The following is a 20,296-nucleotide window of genomic DNA, read 5'->3' on the forward strand; positions in this document are numbered from 1 at the left end:
GTGTTTGGACCATGATAGTTTGTTGGTGATGTGGACACCAAGGAACTTGAAGCTCTCGACCCGCTCCACTTCAGCCCCGTTAATGTGAATGGGGGCGTGTTCGGCCCTCCTTTTCCTGTAGTCCACGATCAGCTCCTTTGTCTTGCTCACGTTGAGGAAGAGGTTGTTGTCCTGGCACCAGGTCACTGACCTCCTCCCTATAGGTGGTCTTATCCTTGTCGGTGATCAGGCCTACCACTGTTGTTTTGTCAGCAAACGTAATGATTGTGTTGCAGTCGCGCTTGGCCACGCAGTCGTGGGTGAACAGGGAGCACAGGAGGAGACTAAGCACGCACCCCTGAGAGGCCCCCGTGTTGAGGATCAGCGTGGCAGATGTGTTGTTGTCTACCCTTACCACCTGGGGGCGGCCCGTCAGGAAGTCCAGGATCCAGTTGCAGAGGGAAGTGTTTAGTCCCAGGGTCCTTAACTTAGTGATGAGGTTTGTGAGCACTATGCTGTTGATCGCTGAGCTGTAGTCAATGAACAGCATTCTCACATTGGTGTTCCTCTTGTCCAGGTGGGAAACAGCACCTCAGTTTGACCTCACCTCAGCATATCAATCAAGTTCTAGTTTCTATATGTTTATGCACCAAACACACCCTTGGCCTAGCTAGACAAATCACAAGCTTGTTAACATTAGCTTTAACAAACGAACGCACATACAAAATAGAAGGCATGTACAATATGTAACAAACATGTATATACACAAGAAGGTGTGTGAGAGCGAGACATTAAAGTGTTACATATAGTATGCCATCTGAATTTATTCTCACAGTTTAACTGTGCCCCTATTCATGCCTAAAACACACCCAAAACACTCTTCAAAATCCCACATGCAGATACATTTAACAAATGAAGTAACAGCAACTCCATAAGCAAGGTTCAATGACGAGACCCAGTCCAGTCTACCTGAGCACACACAGAGCGGTGTTAGTTAGTTCTCTGTTTCTACAGGTACTGATCACAGTGGTACTGGTGCAGTTGTAATGCTGGCCACATTGGTACCTTCTTGCGCATGGCAAAGCGAGGTGCTCGCCGAGCACCTGGGGTGATGGGAAGGAAGTGGCCCATATATTTAAACTGAGGAAGAGGATGAAGAAGAGCAGAGAGAAGGGTAATGGAAAAGGGAGGAAAGATGTAGAACTCTGACAGTTAAGAGATCAGCATGATTGGACGAACTAAATGCGTAGAGACCAATGAGGACAGGTGTCAGTCTTATCCTGCTATTAGATTTGAGAAACCTGAAGAGATGGAGAGGTTGGAGATGTGGGTTAGGGTGGTGGGGGGTGACTCTACCTCTGGTTCTGGGTCGTCATCGTCAAAGTCGTTGTATGTGGTGTGGTCTGGGTTGTTGGATTTGTCCAGCAGTTCTATGGCCAGGGTTCGACTGAGAGGCTGTGACACAAACGGGTGCTGTGGACACAGGAAGGGAGCGCGAGGTCACAGCCTACAGACACTCATATCCTGACAGACACTCATATCTAGTGTTTCCCTCTAGACTGGGAGTACCTGTAATAGTTTCTCTGCTGTTGGCCTCTTCTTGGGATTTTTCGTCAGGGACAATTTGACAAAATGATGGAAATTATTTCCCCTTTCATAGGAGGAGATAGAAAATATACATGTCAGAGCATTTAAGTTTATAATATGAAGAGAAAATTGTTAAACTGAGAATTAAACCTGTTCCTCACTATTCACAGAGGAGAGGTGAACACTTACCATTTCACTTTGTCTTTCAATTTGGGTGGCTGGAAATTACTCTTTGTCATCAAGAAAAGGGCCCTAGGAAGAAAGGAAACAGACTTGGTTTCTAGAACAAAGTACATTAGTCGCAACAATGTGATTTCTAAGTAAATGGAGAAATCTACCACTGGGTGGTTTGAGCCCTGGGTATAACAAAACATTATCTTAATTTTTAAGTACATTGGTAAACAGTTTATAATAGCAATAAAGCACCTCTGGGGTTTGTGGTATATGGCCAATATACCACAGGTAAAGGCTGTATCCAGCCCTTAGAACAGCACTTAGCCGTGGTATATTGGCCATATACCTCACCCCCTCATGCGTTATTGCCTAAATAAATATCCAGCATCACAGTCATAAGGCTTAATTCGCACATCCCCCTACACACAGACTCACCTCATAGGGTGCAGGTCGAACATGGGAGGCTGCAGCTCGGCAAGCTCGATAGCTGTGATGCCCACGGCCCAGATATCACACAGCTGGTTGTAGCCCCCCTTCCTCTCCACGGCTGCCACCTCTGGAGCCATCCTGATAGGATGAGAGGATGGAGGGAGGCGAAAGAGAAAAAGAGAGAAAAAAACAGTACTTATCAGGCATAGACCAACAATCACTCAAGTCAATCAAATACAATCATAACACTGTCCAGAGCAATATGAATGGTCTGTCACAATAAGTCAATGAACCATAACATCATGTCAGAGTCTATCCAGAGTATGACACCGAGGGGAGGGGCCAGGGGAGACGCTCACCAGTATGGTGTTCCAATGAAGGACTTCCTCTTAGCCAGCGTGGCAGTGATCTGTGCTGATACACCAAAGTCAGCTAAGGAGGGAGAGGGAGGAAAATGAGCAAAAAGATCAGATGTATTGTGAGATCTCATTCTAATAGGTACTCAAGGTGAGGCTTTGGGAACTGACATGTCTGATTGAGGGGAAAGTAGTGGTTGTCCGTGGCCTTACCTAGTTTCACATAGCCGTTGTCTGTCAATAGAATATTTGCTCCCTATGAGGAAAAGTAATAGGGCCAGGCAAAAAATACCATCAACATTTCAGAGATATCTTTTGCAAAGATGAGTAAGGAGTGAAAGGCAAACGTCTCTACTCAAAAGCATGCTTATTACTATCACTGACATGGCTTTACCTTAATGTCTCTGTGCATTTTGCCTTTGTTGTGGAGATAGTACAAACCCTGTAAGTAAAAAACAAACAGCAAAACACGTTTTCATTCAATCTGACCCATAGATGCCCATGGCACTGGCAGCAGGGGTAAAAACATACCTGGAGGGTTTCCCGTGACATATACGCAATCTGAGACTCAGACAGAGGCCCAGTCACTGGACAGGAGGGAGGAAGATATGAGAGTTTAGAAGAGCTATCCAATGTGTATCAAGCAATTCATACACAATTTAGAGTTCAACACCAGTTGATTCACTTAGAGTGCCATTTACTGTGCTGGCTGGCTGGCTTAAGTGTGTGAGTGAAAAATGTGGATATTGATTGCAACAAGCTTTCATTTATTGTGCTTCATGGTCTGTTTTTAGATGAAAACACAGCTATTATGTTAGGGTGACTGTGAGCATGGGTGAATGCATAGGTTGCCACAGTGTGAGTGAGTTTGTGAGTGAGAGAATGTGTGTGTCCTACCATGATAAATATCCTGCAGAGATCCTCCTCCGCAGTACTCCATGCTGATCCATAATTTATCCCTCCTGGAGAAGGGAAGTGATACACTCCCTGTCAAAATCCCTCTCAACAGACCACAAGTCAGCAAGACTGGGAACGCAAGACTCAAAGCTAGAGCTGGGCAATACATCTAATTAATTTGAATTTTTTGTATGTATTCCCGCTTGTTCTCATGTTGTCTTTTTGGTCTCTTCTCATTCGCTCCTTTTGTACACCTATCCATTTGCACCAGAGACCTGTATATAATGACGAGATGCTCACGTCTCCGCCCTAACAACGGGAATGGTCGTCCAAAAGGCGAGAAGGCAGGCAACAAGCTTAGATTCAAAATAAGCGCATGAAATAGCTGTTTTATTTGAGTCCAACTTCAGAGAGAGATGTACTGTCTATCCATACCTGATCTATCAGTATGCCAGTCTTACCGGAGATAGCTACCGAAGTAGGCCACGATGTTGGAGTGTTTGCAGTCCTTCATCATGATGATCTCCTGCTGCACCACCTCAAAGTCCTCACCTGTCAATCAAATAGTCAGTCAGCCGATCAGTTACATGTTCATTATTACATGATCAAGCCATAAAGCGTTAGCCTGGTGGCTAGATCCGTTTGTGCTTTAGCCAACTCCTCTGACATGTTGTCGTCATGCCGTACAACAGAGATGGTAGTTTAAGCAGAAACAGACATGGCTACCAGGCCAATACAGCCGATTTTCGTCTCAGGATACAAACACCAACACGTTACATCATTTCAAATTCATGCAGATGGTAAACATGATAGAACTTGTTTTGAGGCTGTAGTGTCTACAGTAAATATATTGATGCAGGAAGTGAAGGCACTGCAGCACTAACTGCATCAGATCCAGCTATTTTAGGACGCCTTCAAAACGCTGGGACATGACTAAGAGCCCGGACTTATACAAAATGACAGCACATCTCAGCATGGATAAAATAGCTAAAATACCATTTCAGCGGGGTACCTGCTTAGAAGTAATCTTATTTAAATGTCAAAACGTCTATTTCTCCATATACATTTGAGTAATTTAGCAGACACTATTACCCACACAGGACCATCTATATGCTGTATACACTTTTAAAGTGAGACACACACATCCATCCACACTCAGAACCATATTTGACAACAGTCAGAATGGATATGGGTGAATATTGTTGAGTTGGCATCTCCACACATGGGCCTACATAGCCCCCTTAACGTCATCACATCCTTTGACCCCGAGGTGAAGCGCTACCGTCTGATGGATACCCTGGCTCTGTGTGTCACATGTCAAGCCCTTCAGATCTGTGAATGTCTAAGCGAATTAGTGCCCTTCCTGACCCATATCTCCAAGGCAAAGCTCTGTTACTATGGTAACGAGTCTGACCCCAGGGCCCCAGCAGCTATACTGACAGGAATTGTTGAAGCACATAGTGGACAAAAAGGCATACATGCTAGGACACATCTACAATCATTCACATAAGCCTTATAAACTAGTTATGTATGGAGAGGTTTAACCCTTTCCAGTCATTAAAACCTGCTATAAATTCATGTGGGACAGTTGACAAATTATTAAATCATGCCAAACCCTGAATAACCACCTATATATATCCTTCTAGCGCCCTGAGCTGTCAAGCAGCCACACAGCTTTCTAAGTGCTAACACTGTCACATGATAGGTGGGGCTACAGTACCTTCAGAAAGTGTTCATATCCCTCGACTTATTCCCCATTTAGCTTTGTTAGCCTGAATTTAAAATGGATTACATTTTTTTCATCACCCAACTACACACAATACCCCATAATGAAAGTCAAAACATGTTTTTTTTGCGCAAATGTATTGAAAATGAAAAACAGAACTGTCATTTACATAAATATTGATACGCCTGAGTCAATACATCACCTTCGGCAGTGATTACAGCTGTGAGTCTTTCTATGTAAAGTTTAAGCTCTGCAACACCTGGATTATACAGTATTTGCACATTATTTATTTTTTTATTCTTCAAGCTCCATCCTCAGTTCTATCACAGCCACGAAACAAACTGTTTTAAGGTCACTATTGGCCTCATGGTAAAAATCAATGAGTGGTTTCCTTCCTCTCCGGCAACTGAGTTAGGAAGGACGCCCGCATCTTTGTAGTGACTGTGTGTATTGATACACCATCCAGAAGTGTACTTAATAACTTCACCATGCTCAAAGTGATATTCAATGTCTGTGTCATTCATTTTTACCCATCTACCAATAGGGGCCCTTCGTTGCGAGGCATTGCAAAACCTCCCTGGTCTTTGTGGTTGAATCGGTGTTCGAAATTCACTGCTCGACTGAGATAAAGATAATTGAATGTATAGGGGACAGAGATGAGGTAGTCATTAAAAATAATGTTAAACACTATTATTGCACCCAGAGTGAGTCCATGGAACTTGTTACGCAAATATTTACTCCTGAACTTATTTAGGTATAACAAAGAGTTTGAATACTTATTGACTGAAGACATTTCAGTTTAAAATGGGGTATTGCGTGCAGGCCAGTGACACAAAATCTCAAATTAATCCATTTTTAATTTAAGCTATAACACAAAAGGTAGAAAAAGTCAAGGTGGGTGAATAATTTCTGAAGGCACTGTATGTCCTCCAGCTATACCACAGTGTTTACACCCCGATGCGGCAGCATGACAACTTGGCTCTGTGTCAGAGATGGCTGTGATGGGTCACCGCTCAAGCAATACAAAAGGGCAACAAAAAAGGAAAAAAAATAAAGAAATAAAATTCATAGGTTACAGCACAGAGGTAAAAGGAGGATTGTTGGGCAAATCCTGAATGAGATCCAATTGCCGTTTACAGGCTTTTGCCTAAATCATGCATTGACGTCAATAAGATCTTGACATGAACATTTGGAGTTGTGCACGCGGATCTCCGAGGACTCAACCCTAGGAGAAGTCAAATAAATCTGAAGATGAAGTGCAAACACAGGGCCGTGTTATTAGGCTTCCATGTTTGTCTTTTAATGCCCGCGGAAAATGACAGGTGCACCGCTGCAAAGGCTTATCAAATGAAGCTCAAGATTTTTAAAACCTGTGTCAAGGTAATGATACATAGCTTACCAGTGGGAGAGTTCATAATCACTGAGAGGAGCAGAGAAAGAGAGATTTCAATTGGATAGGAAGTATTTCACATGAAACATTTCAGGAGAATTGATAATCCTCACTGCAGGGTTCAGTCATTCTGTTCCTGCCTTTGAAATCCATACCCAGCCCATCAGATGCTCCGTCCTGCATAACTAACATTCCAGACAATCAATCACTTAAAACTGAGCAAAAACAGTACTAAACACTGTTCTGGCATGCAAACACTCCTTGAAATACTGTATAATTTGATCTGAGAAGTTAAGCAAATGTATTGCACCCAAATTGGCCATTTTAAATTACAGGGTTCATATAATATTCAATAAATGTAGTACCTAAGATTCAAATTGGACCAAACATTCTTCTAACAATTATTAGACATTACAAATACAAAGAAATTGTAAACCCCCCCCCCCCCCCAAAAAAACACGGAGAATTTATACTATATACATGTCTGACAAGTAGTATCGAGCTTTGGCTCGGAACATTGTTTCTTCATGCTATGTAATGTACAGTGCATTCGGAAAGTATTCAGACCTCTTGACTTTTTCCTCATTTTGTTACGTTAGAGCCTTATTCTAAAATGGATTAGATTGACAAGGGGGGGGGGGCGACACAATACCCCACAACATTTACATAAGTATTCAGACCCTTTACTCAGTACTTTGTTGAAGCACCTTTGGCAGCGATAACAGCATAGTCTTCTTTGGTATGACAAGCTTGGCACACCTGTATTGTGGGAATTTCTCCCATTCTTCTCTGGAGATCCTCTCAAGTTGTCAGGTTGGATCGTCGCTGCACAGCTATTTTCAAGTCCCTCCAGACATGTTTGATCGGGTTCAAGTCCGGGCTTTGTCTGGGCCACTCAAGGACATTCAAAGCCACTCCTGCGTTGCCACTCCTGTGTGCTTGGTGTCATTGTCCTTTTGGAAGGTGAACCTTCGCCCCCAGTCTGAGGTCCTGAGTGCTCTGGAGCAGGTTTCATCAAGGATCTCTCTGTACTTTGCTCCGTTCATCTTTCCCTCGATCCTGACTCGTCTCAGTTCCTGTCAATGAAAAACATCCAGCGCATGATGCTGCCACCACCATGGTTCACCGTAGGGATGGTGCAAGATTTCCTCCAGGCGTGATGCTTGGCATTCAGGCCAAAGAGTTCAGTCTTGGTTTCATCAAACAAGGGAATCTTGTTTCTCATGGTCTGGGAGTCCTTTAGGTGCCTTTTATCAAACTCCAACAGTTTGGTGTGGAGGCCAGCTCTAGGAAGAGTCTTGGTGGCTACAAACTTATTCCATTTAAGAATGACGGAGGCCAGTGTTCTTAGGGACTTTCAATGCTGTAGAAATGTTTTGGTACCCTCCCCCAGTGCCTCGACAATCCTGTCTCGGAGCTCTACGGACAATTCTTTCGACCTCATAGCTTGGTTTTTGCTCTTACATGCACTGTCAACGGTGGGACATTGTATAGACAGGTGGGTACCTTTCCAAATCATGTCCAATCAATTGAATTTACCACAGGTGAACTCAAAGTAGTAGAAACATCAAGGATGATCAATGGTCTCATACCTTATTAACATTAGTATTCAGACACTTTGGTATCTGTTTTACATGTTTAATACAATTGCAAAAATGTCTAAAAACCTGTTCTCTATCATAGTGTGGTATTGTGAGTACATTGATGAGGAAACTATTGATTTAATCCATTTTAGAATAAGACTAACGTAACAAAATGTGGAAAAAGTCAAAGGGTCTAAATACTTTCCGAATGCACTGTATTCCCTGTTAATTTTGGGATGTTTTCTTTTACCCTACCCGTTCAATGAAATTAGTCAAAGTTGTTAGGTTTATGTCAAATCAAATGGTCACGTACACAGATGTTATCACAGGTGCTGAAAAATGTTTGTGTTTCTAGCTCCATAATACCTAGCAATCCAAAAAGTAAAAAAGGAATTAGGAAATGTCAGAGTCCGTCTCATATATATCACACACACACACACACACACACACACTGCTAAAACAAATAAAGGGAACACTTAAACAACATAATGTAACTCCAAGTCAATCACACTTCTGTGAAATCAAACTGTCCACTTAGGAAACAATAAATTTGACAATAAATTGCACCTGCTGTTGTGCAAATGGAATAGACAACAGGTGGAAATTATAGGCAATTAGCTCCTGATGAGGTGGCGGATGGTCTCCTGAGGGATCTCCTCCCAGACCTGGACTAAAGCATCCGCCAACTCCTGGACAGTCTGTGGTGGATGGAGCGAGACATGATGACCCAGATGTGCTCAATTGGATTCAGGTCTGGGGAACGGGCGGCCCAGTCCATAGCATCAATGCCTTCCTCTTGCAGGAACTGCTGACACACTCCAGCCACATGAGGTCTAGCATTGTCTTGCATTAGGAGGAACCTAGGGCCAACCGCACCAGCATATGGTCTCACAAGGGGTCTGAGGATCTCATCTCGGTACCTAATGGCAGTCAGGCTACCTCTGGCGAGCACACGGGCTGTGCGGCCCCGCAAAGAAATGCCACCCCACACCATGACTGACCCACCGCCAAACCGGTCATGCTGGAGGATGTTGCAGGCAGCAGAACGTTCTCCACGGCGTCTCCAGACTGTCACGTGCTCAGTGTGAACCTGCTTTCATCTGTGAAGAGCACAGGGCACCAGTGGCGAATTTGCCAATCTTGGTGTTCTCTGGCAAATGCCAAACATCCTGCACGGTGTTGGGCTGTAAGCACAACCCCCACCTGTGGACGTCAGGCCCTCATACCACCCTCATGGAGTCTGTTTCTGACCGTTTGAGCAGACACATGCACATTTGTGGCCTGCTGGAGGTCATTTTGCAGGGCTCTGGCAGTGCTCCTCCTGCTCCTCCTTGCACAAAGGCGGAGGTAGCGGTCCTTCTGCTGGGTTGTTGCCCTCCTACGGCCTCCTCCACGTCTCCTGATGTACTGGCCTGTCTCCTGGTAGCGCCTCCATGCTCTGGACACTACGCTGACAGACACAGCAAACCTTCTTGCCACAGCTCGCATTGATGTGCCATCCTGGATGAGCTGCACTACCTGAGCCACTTGTGTGGGTTGTAGACTCCGTCTCATGCTACCACTAGTGAAAGCACCGCCAGCATTCAAAAGTGACCAAAACATCAGCCAGGAAGCATAGGAACTGAGAAGTGGTCTGTGGTCACCACCTACAGAACCACTCCTTTATTGGGGGTGTCTTGCTAATTGCCTATAATTTCCACCTGTTGTCTATTCCATTTGCACAACAGCATGTGATATTTATTGTCAATTAGTGTTACTTCCTAAGTGGACAGTTTGATTTCACAGAAGTGTGATTGACTTGAAGTTAAACACAATGTAAGTGTTCCCTTTATTTTTTGGAGCAGTATATAAAATGGTGTGTAGACAGCATACGAGTAGAAAAGGTGTTTACAGCAGTAGTTATATAGGATGAGCCATGACTAGAAAACAGTATATACATTACCACTAAAAGATTTGGACACACCATTCAAGCGTTTCTCTGTACTTTTACATTTATTTATTATTTTTTACATTGTAGAATAATACTTCAGAGATTAAACTTACAAAATAACACATATGGAATCATGGTGTAAACAAAATCAAAATATATTTTTAGATTCTTCAAAGTAGCCACCTTGATGACAGCTTTGAACCCTCTTGCCATTCTCTCAGCCAGCTTCACCTGGAATGCTTTTCCAACAGTCTTGAAGGAGTTCCCGCACTTGCTGGCTGCTTTTCCTTCACTCTGCGGTCCAACTCATCCCAAACCATCTCAATTGGTTTGAGGTTGGGTGATTGTGGAGGCCAGGTCATCTGATGCAGCACTCTCCTTCTTGGTCAAATAGCCCTTACACAGCCTGGCGGTGTATTGGGTCATAGTCCTGTTAAGAAAAAAATTATATAGTGGGACTATGCCCAAACCACATGGGATGGCGTATCGCTGCAGAATGCTGTGCTGGTTAAGTGTGCCTTTAATTCTAAATAAATCACAGACAGTGTCACCAGCAAAGGGCACTGTCACACCTCCTCCTCCATGCTTCACGGTGGGAGCCACACATGCGGAGATCTTCCTTTCACCTCGCCCGCGTCTCACAAATATCAGACCAAAATGACAGGTGTCCACCGGTCAAATATCCATTGCTCGTGTTTCTTGGCCCAAGAAAGTCTCTTCTTCTTATTGGTGTCCTTTAGTAGTGGTTTCTTTGCATTAATTCTACTATGAAGGCCTGATTCACACAGTCCCCTCTGAACAGTTGATGTTGAGATGTGCCTGTACTTGAACTCTGAAGCATTTATTTGGGCTGCAATTTCTGAGACTGGTAACTCTAATGAACTTTTTGCAGCAGAGGTAACTCTGGGTCTTCCTTTCCTGTGCGGTCCTCATGAGAGTTTGAAAATATAAAAGAGAGCCGCACACTCTAGGAGCTTAGATGCAAAAATGTAATTACCAAGGTTTCGACAGCCAAGCTGTCTTCATCAGGGTAGAATTATAAAAGTTCATTTGTGGAATTTCTTTCCTTCACTTACAAATGTGTTTGAGCCACTCAGTTGTGTTGTGACAAGGTAGGGCTGGTATACAGAAGATAGCCCTATTTGATAAAAGTCCATATTATGGCAAGAACAGCTCAAATAAGCAAAGCGAAACGACAGTACATTATTACTTGAAGACATGAAGGTCAGTCAATATGGAAAAAGCATCTTCAATTGCATTTGCAAAAACCATCAAGCACTATGACACTCATGAGGACCACACAACCACACAGAACGGGACCACCGAGTGCTGAAGCGCGTAAAAAAACCAAACACCTGTCCTCAGTTGCAACACTCCCTACTGAGTTGCAAATTGCCTCTGGAAGCAACATCAGCACAATAACTGTTCATCTGAGCTTAATGAAATGGGATTCCATGGCCGAGCAGCCGCAAACAAGCCTAAGATCACCGTGAGCGTCGGCTCGGGTGGTGTAAAGCTCGCCTCCATTGGACTCTGGAGCAGTAGAAAAATGTTCTCTGGAGTGATGAATCGCACTTCACCATCTGGCAGTCCGACGGATGAATCTGGTTTGGCAGATGCCAGGAAAACAATACCTGCCCCAATGCATAGTAAAGTAAAGTTTGGTGGAGGAGGAATAATGGTCTGGGGCTGTTTTTCATGGTTCGGGGTAGGCCCCTTAGTTCCAGTGAATGGAAATCTTAACACTACAGCATACAATTACTTTTTTTTTTAAAGTAACCTTTATTTAACTTTGCAAGTCAGTTAAGAACATTCTTACTTACAATGATTTCCTACCAGGGAACAGTGGGTTAACTGCCTTGTTCAGGGGCAGAACGACTGATTTTTACCTTGTCAGCTCGGGGATTTGATCCAGCAACCTTTCGGTTACTGCCCCAACGCTCTAACCACTAGACTACCTGCTGCCCCATTCTAGACGATTCTGTGCTAACTTTGACAACAGTTTGGGGAAGGCCCTTTTCTGTTTTAGCATGACAATGCCCCCGTGCGTAAAGCGAGGTCCATACAGAAATGGTTTGTCACGATCGGTGTGGAAGAACTTGACTGACTTGCACAGAGCCCTGACCACAACCCCTTCGACACCTTTGGGATGAATTGGAACGCCAACTGCGACCCGGGTCTAAATCACCCAACATCAGTGCCCGACCTCACTAATGCTTGTGGCTAAATGGAAGCAAGTCCCTGCAGCAATGTCCCACCATCTAGTGGGCCTTCCCAGAAGAGAGGAGGCTGTTATAGCAGCAAAGGGGGACCAACTCCATATTAAATGCCCAGGATTTTGGAATGAGATGTTCGACGAGCAGGTGTCCACATACTTTTGGTAGTGTCCCAGCTTCGATGCACCTGTACGGTCTACTCCTTTTAGATGGCAGCGGGGTGAACAACCCATTGCTCGGGTGGATGAGGTCTTTGATGATCTTCTTGGCCATCCTGTGACACCGGGTGCTGTAGGTGTCCTGGAGGGCGGGCAGGCAGTGTGATGAGTTGGGCTGACCACACCACTCTCTGGAGACCCCTGCCTTTGTGGGTGGTGCAATTGCCATATCAGGTGGTGATACAGCCAAACAGAAGGCTCTTGTCATTATTGGTAATCAGGCCTACCACTGTTGTGTCGTCAGCAAACTTGATTCAGTTGATGGGTGAACAGGGAGTACAGGAGAGGGCTGAGCACAGACCCTTTGGGCCGCCTGATATTACCAGGTTCTGACCACGGTGCTGGTTTCAGCAATGTTAAAAGGGATAGTTCACCCAAATTACATATTGATTTCCTGACCCTGTACGCAGTCTATGGAGAAGGTATGACAGGTACCATAACTAAAGCATGGGTTGCTATGTTAGCATTTTCACACTTTGTCCAAATAACCCATAAGTATCTAAATGGATTGTGTAACTCAATGGCGTTACTTATAGATGATTTGGATATGCAGTGTAAAATGCTAAATCTGTACCATTGATTTGTATTGGATTTATTCCATAAATGCTAAAAAGTTAGCATTTAAAAACAATGACCAGGTAAACAAAACCAAAGAACGTGTTGCAGTCATACCTTACCAAATTGTAGGAACAGGACCACCTTGTGGTCAGAACCGGGTAATATCAGGATGTAACAACTTTAATTACACATTTCTCTGAAGGAAAAGACCACAAAAACCCCCCACTAAATTCACTGAGAACACATTACATAGGATGAATAAACAATACTCCGAGCCGCAGTTCCACACTACTTGTCAGACAGAGAGAACCAGATAATGTATACTTGTTGTTTGGTTGGGATTGGCATGGGGAGGGGGTACGTGGGTGGCTTTTGTACATTTCTTTTGATTCCTCGTGTTACTCATTGTAAGAAAAAAGCTTGGTCCCAATCAGATGTTATGTACTATATTTATTCAATATTCTATGAATCCTATAAATTAAAATGTTGAATGTGTGCAATCAATTAGCTCATATTTCAACAAAATAATGTTGCAGGAATCTTACCTGTTTCGAAATACAGAAATAATTTCAGAACAAAATCGGATGGTGTGTGTGTCATGGCTTGCTGAAATGACATGGAACGACCCTGTGGCCCGTATAGGACTGGATTCACCTAGAATCAATAGTAGCCTGTTCACTGTGAGGATTTAAAATGTATCTTCATCACACACTAGTTTGTTATTCAAGAACCCAGTAAATCCTGACATGTTCTGATGGGTGTTCCAGTCCAAACTGCCAAACATACGTAACACCCTGGTGGTTCCGTAGGGACACTTATGTTTAATCAGTCTGATACCATTAGCAGTTTCACTGCAGAATGCTGCTGCAGGTAGAGGAACCTTACGTAACACACAGCCTGCCCCCTGACAAAGTATTCAAAACAAAAAGTCTAACTTTCTTCTAAATAAAATGTATGGCAGCGGTGTTTGTTGGGACAGTGAGACCTGTAAGGATTTGCATACGGAAACGTGGAAGGATGAGAAAAACACCCCATTTCAGCTGCTTATTCCAGCTTACTGTTCGAGAACTGTCTGAAGTCATCAAAGCTAAAGACCTTTTCTCAAAGCTAAGCAGCGCAGTTGTCAACAGAAGGGAAGCTTGAGAATAAACCTTGAAGCATGTAAGAAAAAGCACAAGTCTGAAGTATGACATTTCCATATCTCCTGAAGCCAAACTCCATAAGCTTGTGCTGTAGTCACCCCATTATATAAATACAGGGCGAGGGTAACACACACCAAACATAAACATACACCCACATCGTGACAAACCTACTAAGAAGCACAGACATTTGAAAACGTGCACACACACACACGCGCAAGAGGGAACGGAGACACTGGAAAGAATGGGAGTACATTCTCAAACACCCTTAAGAGAAAACTAAAAATAAAGTTATAGCTCCAGTGAAGAATAACATAATCCTCCGACTGTGACAACTACATTTCCATGGAGTATGCATCCGCAATGGCCTTTTTACAGGACGACCAGCCTGACAGCTAGCCTGGCGACAACACAGAGAGAGAAGAATAACAACAAACCACAGATGGATCGTTCCCCTCTTAACGCTCAACGTGTGATTAAAAGTTGAACATTAAGACAACACAAACATCGTGTCTCTGTGTAGGAGAAAGCAAAGGAGGTGTAATATACAGCCTCAATGAGTTGAAGACAGTTTAGGCTAACAAGCTGACCCCACCACTCGCGGTGCAAAATAAATGTACACATACACTAAAAAATTAGGGGTTCAACAAGGGTTCTAAGACCCTCAATGTTTTTTAACAACCTTAGGGTTCTTGGCACTGAAAATTGCCCCCAAAAGGTTCTTCCAAGAACTCCATAGGTGTTCATCGAGGAACCTCCTTAGTGGGGGTTCTTGCAGGAACATTGAATTTGAAAAGGACAACAGGTGCAGGCACTTAAGCAAAACATTAAAAAAGAAAATCTCCTCAGTTTAAGGTCTGTCCCTTGTTTGATCTAAACTGATAGTTTTATGATGATACCACCTATCTTTTCATATTTTGTGCAAATCTTTCTAAAACAGAAAATTGACAATTCAATAAATATCAATCAACAAAGGAATATGTTGAAGGCTAGCTGTATTGGGTGCAGATGACTGAACTGCTCACTTTTGTGTCTGTAGGTATACAGACGAGGAGGCATACAAAGGTATACGAATTGGTACGTTATGCAGATCACAGTTACCATCCTCCTCCCTCACCTCGTCAATAAATATCCCATAGGCCTCTACATTATGGACAAGGTATGTGCGTGAAAACTATCATCAAAACTGTTTTTTATATTCACATTTACCACAAAAAAACAAGTTATGAACACTGTCCTGTGCATGTTTTGTTAATCTGTATAATTGCAAAAACAATTTTTATTCATTCACAAACTTCACCCTCCCTACACCTCTGATGAATATAACATGAAACCTGCTCATTCACCATGCACTGCTAAATCATTCTGGATACGGATACGGAGAACATCACCACGCCAGAGGATAAACCCATTGGACAAAGGCCTCTGCTGAGACTTGACCTCATATTTTGATTTTTTTTTGTCACTAAAATCATAATGAACACGGACAGTGTTGTTATGCATATTAATAATAATAATAATAATAATAATAATAATAATAAGGGACGGGGGGTAGTTAAAAATTGAACCCCAATATTGGGGTTGTCTTGGTGGTCTCAAACTTCTTCCATTTAAGAATGATGGAGGTCACTATGTTCTTGGGGACCTTCCATGCTGCAGAAATGTTTTGATACCCTACCTCAGATATGTGCCTCGACACAATCCTGTCTCGGAGCTCTACAGACAAATCCTTCGACCTCATGGCTTGGTTTTTGCTCTGACACACACTGCCAACTGTGGGACCTTATATAGACAGGTGTGTGCCTTTCCAAATCATATCCAATAAATTGAATTTAGAGAACACAGGTTTTTGTGTGACTCAAAATGGGTCAAAATTCTAAAAAAAGATCCAGGAAAAAAAAGTGCATTTCAGGAAAATCAAACTTTATTTGTCACATGGGCCAAATACAAAAAGTGTAGACCTTACTGTGAAATGCTTACTTACAAGCCCTTAACCAACAGTGCAGTTCAAGAAGAGTTAAGAAAATATTTACTAAATAACAATAACAAGGCTATATACAGGGGGTACCGGTACCAAGTCAATGTGCAGGGGTACAGATTAACCGAGGTAATTTGTACATGTAGGTAGGGGTGAAGTAACTATGCATACACAAACAGTAAAATAATAACCCAATGTTTATATCACAGGACAAATTAGCTAGCAACAGCAAGCTAAATGTCCATTAATGTTTCATGTGTTTTGACCTGTCCCAAAATGAATATAGTTGGTTCAGAGTTCGTTTTGATATTTCAACCTGGTGTCCTGATGGCGTCTGGTGTGGATGTTCAAAATCAACATCTAGACAGTATGTAACGCTAGGCTAAGATATCAAACGTAATGCTATTGAAAACCACTGGCCGTCAGCTCTTTTCCCACATTTAGGTCATGGCTCTAGGGTTTCAGCTGGGCATGACAAACTGACATACTGCACTCCAATAGAGTCAGCAATAAGATCCAACCGGTTTTCAGGGGCAGGTGAGCAGGGGTTTCCAAATAGGTTCTAAAAGGAGAGGTGAACCCATGTGGGGGTCAGTCTACCTGCACAAACTCTATGTGACTGCACAGTCTCCTCAGGTGGGAAGCAATGATGCAGAGTGTGCAGAAGGGAGAGTGTGTGTGTGTGTGTAGCGAGTATATTCAACACTGCACTAATGCAATCTGCAGGCCTGCTACTGAGCTGTCCCTATCAATCAGCTGAGACAAGCCTGACTCCACCAGGGCATCACTGCAATCGCTCCCAGCGTGAGCGTGTCACATCAGCCACGGTTCCTGGCTTCTTTTGACCCCCCTTAAAAAAGTACCATTAAAAATGGACACAGACTAGCGTTCTCCATGTGGCAGCCTTTAAAAAATTGATTTCACTGCCAATTAAAGCAATGTTGAAAGCATTCCATGTGTTCCTAATGTCTTATCTGGTACCTAGCATACACTGGGTGCATTCCAATTCCTCATCTCTCTTAATGTTTCATCTTTAACTATTAGGCCTATAACAGAGACATTAGGTGGCAAAGCTCATTCTTTCCTTCAGATTAAATTCATAGCAACTGAAAAGATAGACTATATTCAAAATATAAATCTCAAAAGATGTGAACATCTTTCGTCAAGTTAGATGCAGAGGGACAAGGCCCACATACAGGCAATAGTGTCTGAAAAGCATCTTGGTACAGTAGACAGACTAGGCTACTCCTTCACTTCTCTACAGATGCATCTCTTAAGAAGATCACGCCATCAAAATACTCAGAGGGGATTTAGTCTACTTAAACTGAAAAACTGAGATCAGGATGTTATCTTGTAAACTAAGCCTCATCCTCTTTGTGATGCAAGAATGAAGATTCATGTGCTCAACAAAAATATTTTTAGTGTGCAACAAAAATAAACTCAACAGGCAACACACATTCAACAAAGCTTTCAGTGTGGGAGGAATGTAAACCAAAAAAAGATAGATAGACCGTTCTATGAAGGAGGAAGCGGAAACTGGGACACTGCGTGCGAGTTTGCACATGCTGCATGATATTTCCTTTGGCCCTCGAGCTGTGCTGTAGACTTGGGAAACTGACCGGAATGTACCGGCCACGATACACTTCCATTAAAGGGCTTTGAATATGTGGCTCAATAATTCAATATAGGCAGAAAGATCAACACTAGAGGAGAGATGTTTGAATGACGATGCTCATAATTTACAAGCAAAAACATCAAATAAATGTTTAAAGTTCCATTTAATCATTAATTCAGTGTACTGTGAACCAACATCTGGTCGAGAATCATAAAATGCACACATTAGACTTCAATTGTTCACTAAGACAGAGACAAGACCTTGTCTTTCTAAGGGATAATTAGAATTCAGCTGCTGGTGAGATTAACAAAATAACCAATTGGTTATGACTCTGCAACAGAAGGTGACAAGAGATGGCCGACTGTAAATGGGTTTGTAAAAGACTGGTGAAAACCCGGGTAACAGTGGATGACAGACCGGGATAAGAGACGAGAGAAAGGAGAAGGAAGGAAAAAGAGAAAGGGGAAGAAATTAGAAGTCGGGAGAGGGAAATGTTAGTGATGATGACACATGGCAGAGAGAGAAGAGGGCTTACCAGGTTCCAGCTTAATGACTTTAATGGCAGCCAACTCCCCAGTGTTGACATTACGGGCCTGGAGAACAGATGAGACAAAAAAGGAGAGCATTTATTAGCCAGCTGTCAGTAAGGGGTAACACAGTGGGCTTTAGAGCGCACTGGCCTCTGTCAGACCAACACTGTTTTTAAGCCCGAGAAAGTGTGTGCTCGATCAGTGAGCAGGCTGCTACTGTAGGATAACATTGCTTACCTGCCAACTGGCCTTGCAGGCTAACACAAGCACATGTATCCAAAGTATTGTATGATAATAGAATAATATATTTTTGTAGCTTATGCCAGAATCTATGCAAAGAGATGCGTGTGAGTTCAAGAGGCAAGTAAACAGTCAAACCGATTTGTTTGAACATGGATATTAATGAAGATGGATGATTCACCTTTGAAAAGCAAATAGGCTCATAGACATTACAACACTTAATCAGTTAGCAGTCATCAATTCAAACAGAAGCTTATTGCCTTCTAAACATCAGACTGAGAATGTTAGTCGTTGCACAAATCACACAAAACACAAACAGAGATGGAAACAGACTGAAAACAGTGGCATTCCTTGACTGAAAGTCCATTTTTATGCCTCAGAGAAGTCTAACATGAGCTAGGCCTCTATCCAACTGGAGACAGATTTTTCACGCCAGTATTCTAAAACTTGCATAAAAACAATATGCACATTTCCCAACCAGAGAAGTGTTTCCATCAAATTGACTTGTTGCAGATGAAAAGCTGTGCGGTGATGACATAGTGCACATGAAATAATGAGGTTAAATTCCCATGTATCGAATAAAATAATACTTCAATGGGTTTCCATAGCACGAGCGCTCTAGGCAACAGCTTGCAGATACAGTTATTATGGACAAAAAGCTAGACTGATAAAAACTTTGTCAAAACAGCAGCCAAGCATAGATCATCATGTTACCAGAATAAGACCCTCAATATTTATTGGAGTATCAACCTCATCACCGTGCACTTTCACCGCTCAGTGAAGTTCCTGTCTCATTTCATCGGTAGCCTAATAAAAAGCATACTTTCCTGAGTTGTGACTCCAAAATTACTTGGGGGGGGGGTCACAATTGTTTGTAGACTTGTTTACATGAATATGCATCTTAATAAAAACCTATCTGAAACAAGCCATTACACTTCGTATACTATTACTTATAAATATTAATTAACAAATTAATAAATGCCAGGTTGGAGAGGATGTCGCATTTTCATGTTGACAACATTAACGGAGTCAAAATTAAGATATATTTCGTAACTTGTTGGCTTTTCTGCATCTAACATTTTTTAAATACATTTCCTATTTTGACACACAAAACCATTTAAACAAAGTCTAATGGGTTTTCTCCCACTTTTCCTGAAATATTTGCATATCACAACTCCTGCTGTTGTGGTCATTCGATGGCTATGGCATATGTTCTTCAAAGATAGATAAATAGTTTTGCCTAAGCTACTGAAAATAGGCCTTTTACAAGATTAAAATCAAGACAGGAGCGTTTGATTCTTATTAAAAAAAGGATGGAGTCCAGACAGGCTAATTTTGGAAACTTTCTGAATGGACATGGAGGCCGAGAGAGAGAATCAGGCGAACTCAAGCACCCTCCCGTAAAAGCACCTGTCAATCAAAGCCACCAGCGTGTCAGACACGCTTACAATGTATTTTAAAAAACCTAGGCCTACCTTAGGCTTTCCAAAAGTAAGCTATAATGAATTGACAAGGGAAGTATGAAGGTGACAGCTATGCTATAGTAAAAACAACAACTTCACCATAGCCTATTTATCAGCGATGCTGATGATCGAGGGGCGAGTGTTAGAAAGATTTTTCAAATACTGAGGATTATAATAATTTGAATGGAAGAAAAAGATATATACTTTGTTGACTTACTGTGTGATTTTTATTTGATTAGGATCCCCATTAGCCGGGGGGATCCTAATTGTTCTGGAACTGGGGACTGT

At 42.6% G+C, this 20,296-nt stretch overlaps 1 protein-coding gene across 17 annotated transcripts in view; it reads right to left on the reverse strand.

The window, feature by feature from the left end:
- Positions 1–20,296, reverse strand: part of LOC139381823 (mitogen-activated protein kinase kinase kinase kinase 3-like) — a 69,461-nt gene that overhangs the window by 17,593 nt on the left and 31,572 nt on the right. For 12 of the 17 annotated variants that reach the window (XM_071125619.1, XM_071125617.1, XM_071125616.1 and 9 more), the window contains exons 2-12: positions 18,311–18,368; positions 3,884–3,974; positions 3,423–3,487; positions 3,057–3,112; positions 2,920–2,967; positions 2,739–2,781; positions 2,529–2,601; positions 2,176–2,307; positions 1,756–1,818; positions 1,549–1,630; positions 1,336–1,452 (exon numbers count right to left, since the gene is read on the reverse strand). In XM_071125619.1, the coding sequence (XP_070981720.1) occupies positions 1,336–1,452; positions 1,549–1,630; positions 1,756–1,818; positions 2,176–2,307; positions 2,529–2,601; positions 2,739–2,781; positions 2,920–2,967; positions 3,057–3,112; positions 3,423–3,487; positions 3,884–3,974; positions 18,311–18,368 (828 nt within the window). Of the gene's footprint in view, positions 1–1,044; positions 1,120–1,335; positions 1,453–1,548; positions 1,631–1,755; positions 1,819–2,175; positions 2,308–2,528; positions 2,602–2,738; positions 2,782–2,919; positions 2,968–3,056; positions 3,113–3,422; positions 3,488–3,883; positions 3,975–18,310; positions 18,369–20,296 lie in introns of all 17 variants that reach the window. The other 5 variants (XM_071125618.1, XM_071125611.1, XM_071125614.1 and 2 more) reach the window with 1 other exon arrangement.

Source organism: Oncorhynchus clarkii, chromosome 23, assembly GCF_045791955.1.
Source record: "Oncorhynchus clarkii lewisi isolate Uvic-CL-2024 chromosome 23, UVic_Ocla_1.0, whole genome shotgun sequence".
Classification (NCBI taxonomy): domain Eukaryota; kingdom Metazoa; phylum Chordata; class Actinopteri; order Salmoniformes; family Salmonidae; genus Oncorhynchus; species Oncorhynchus clarkii.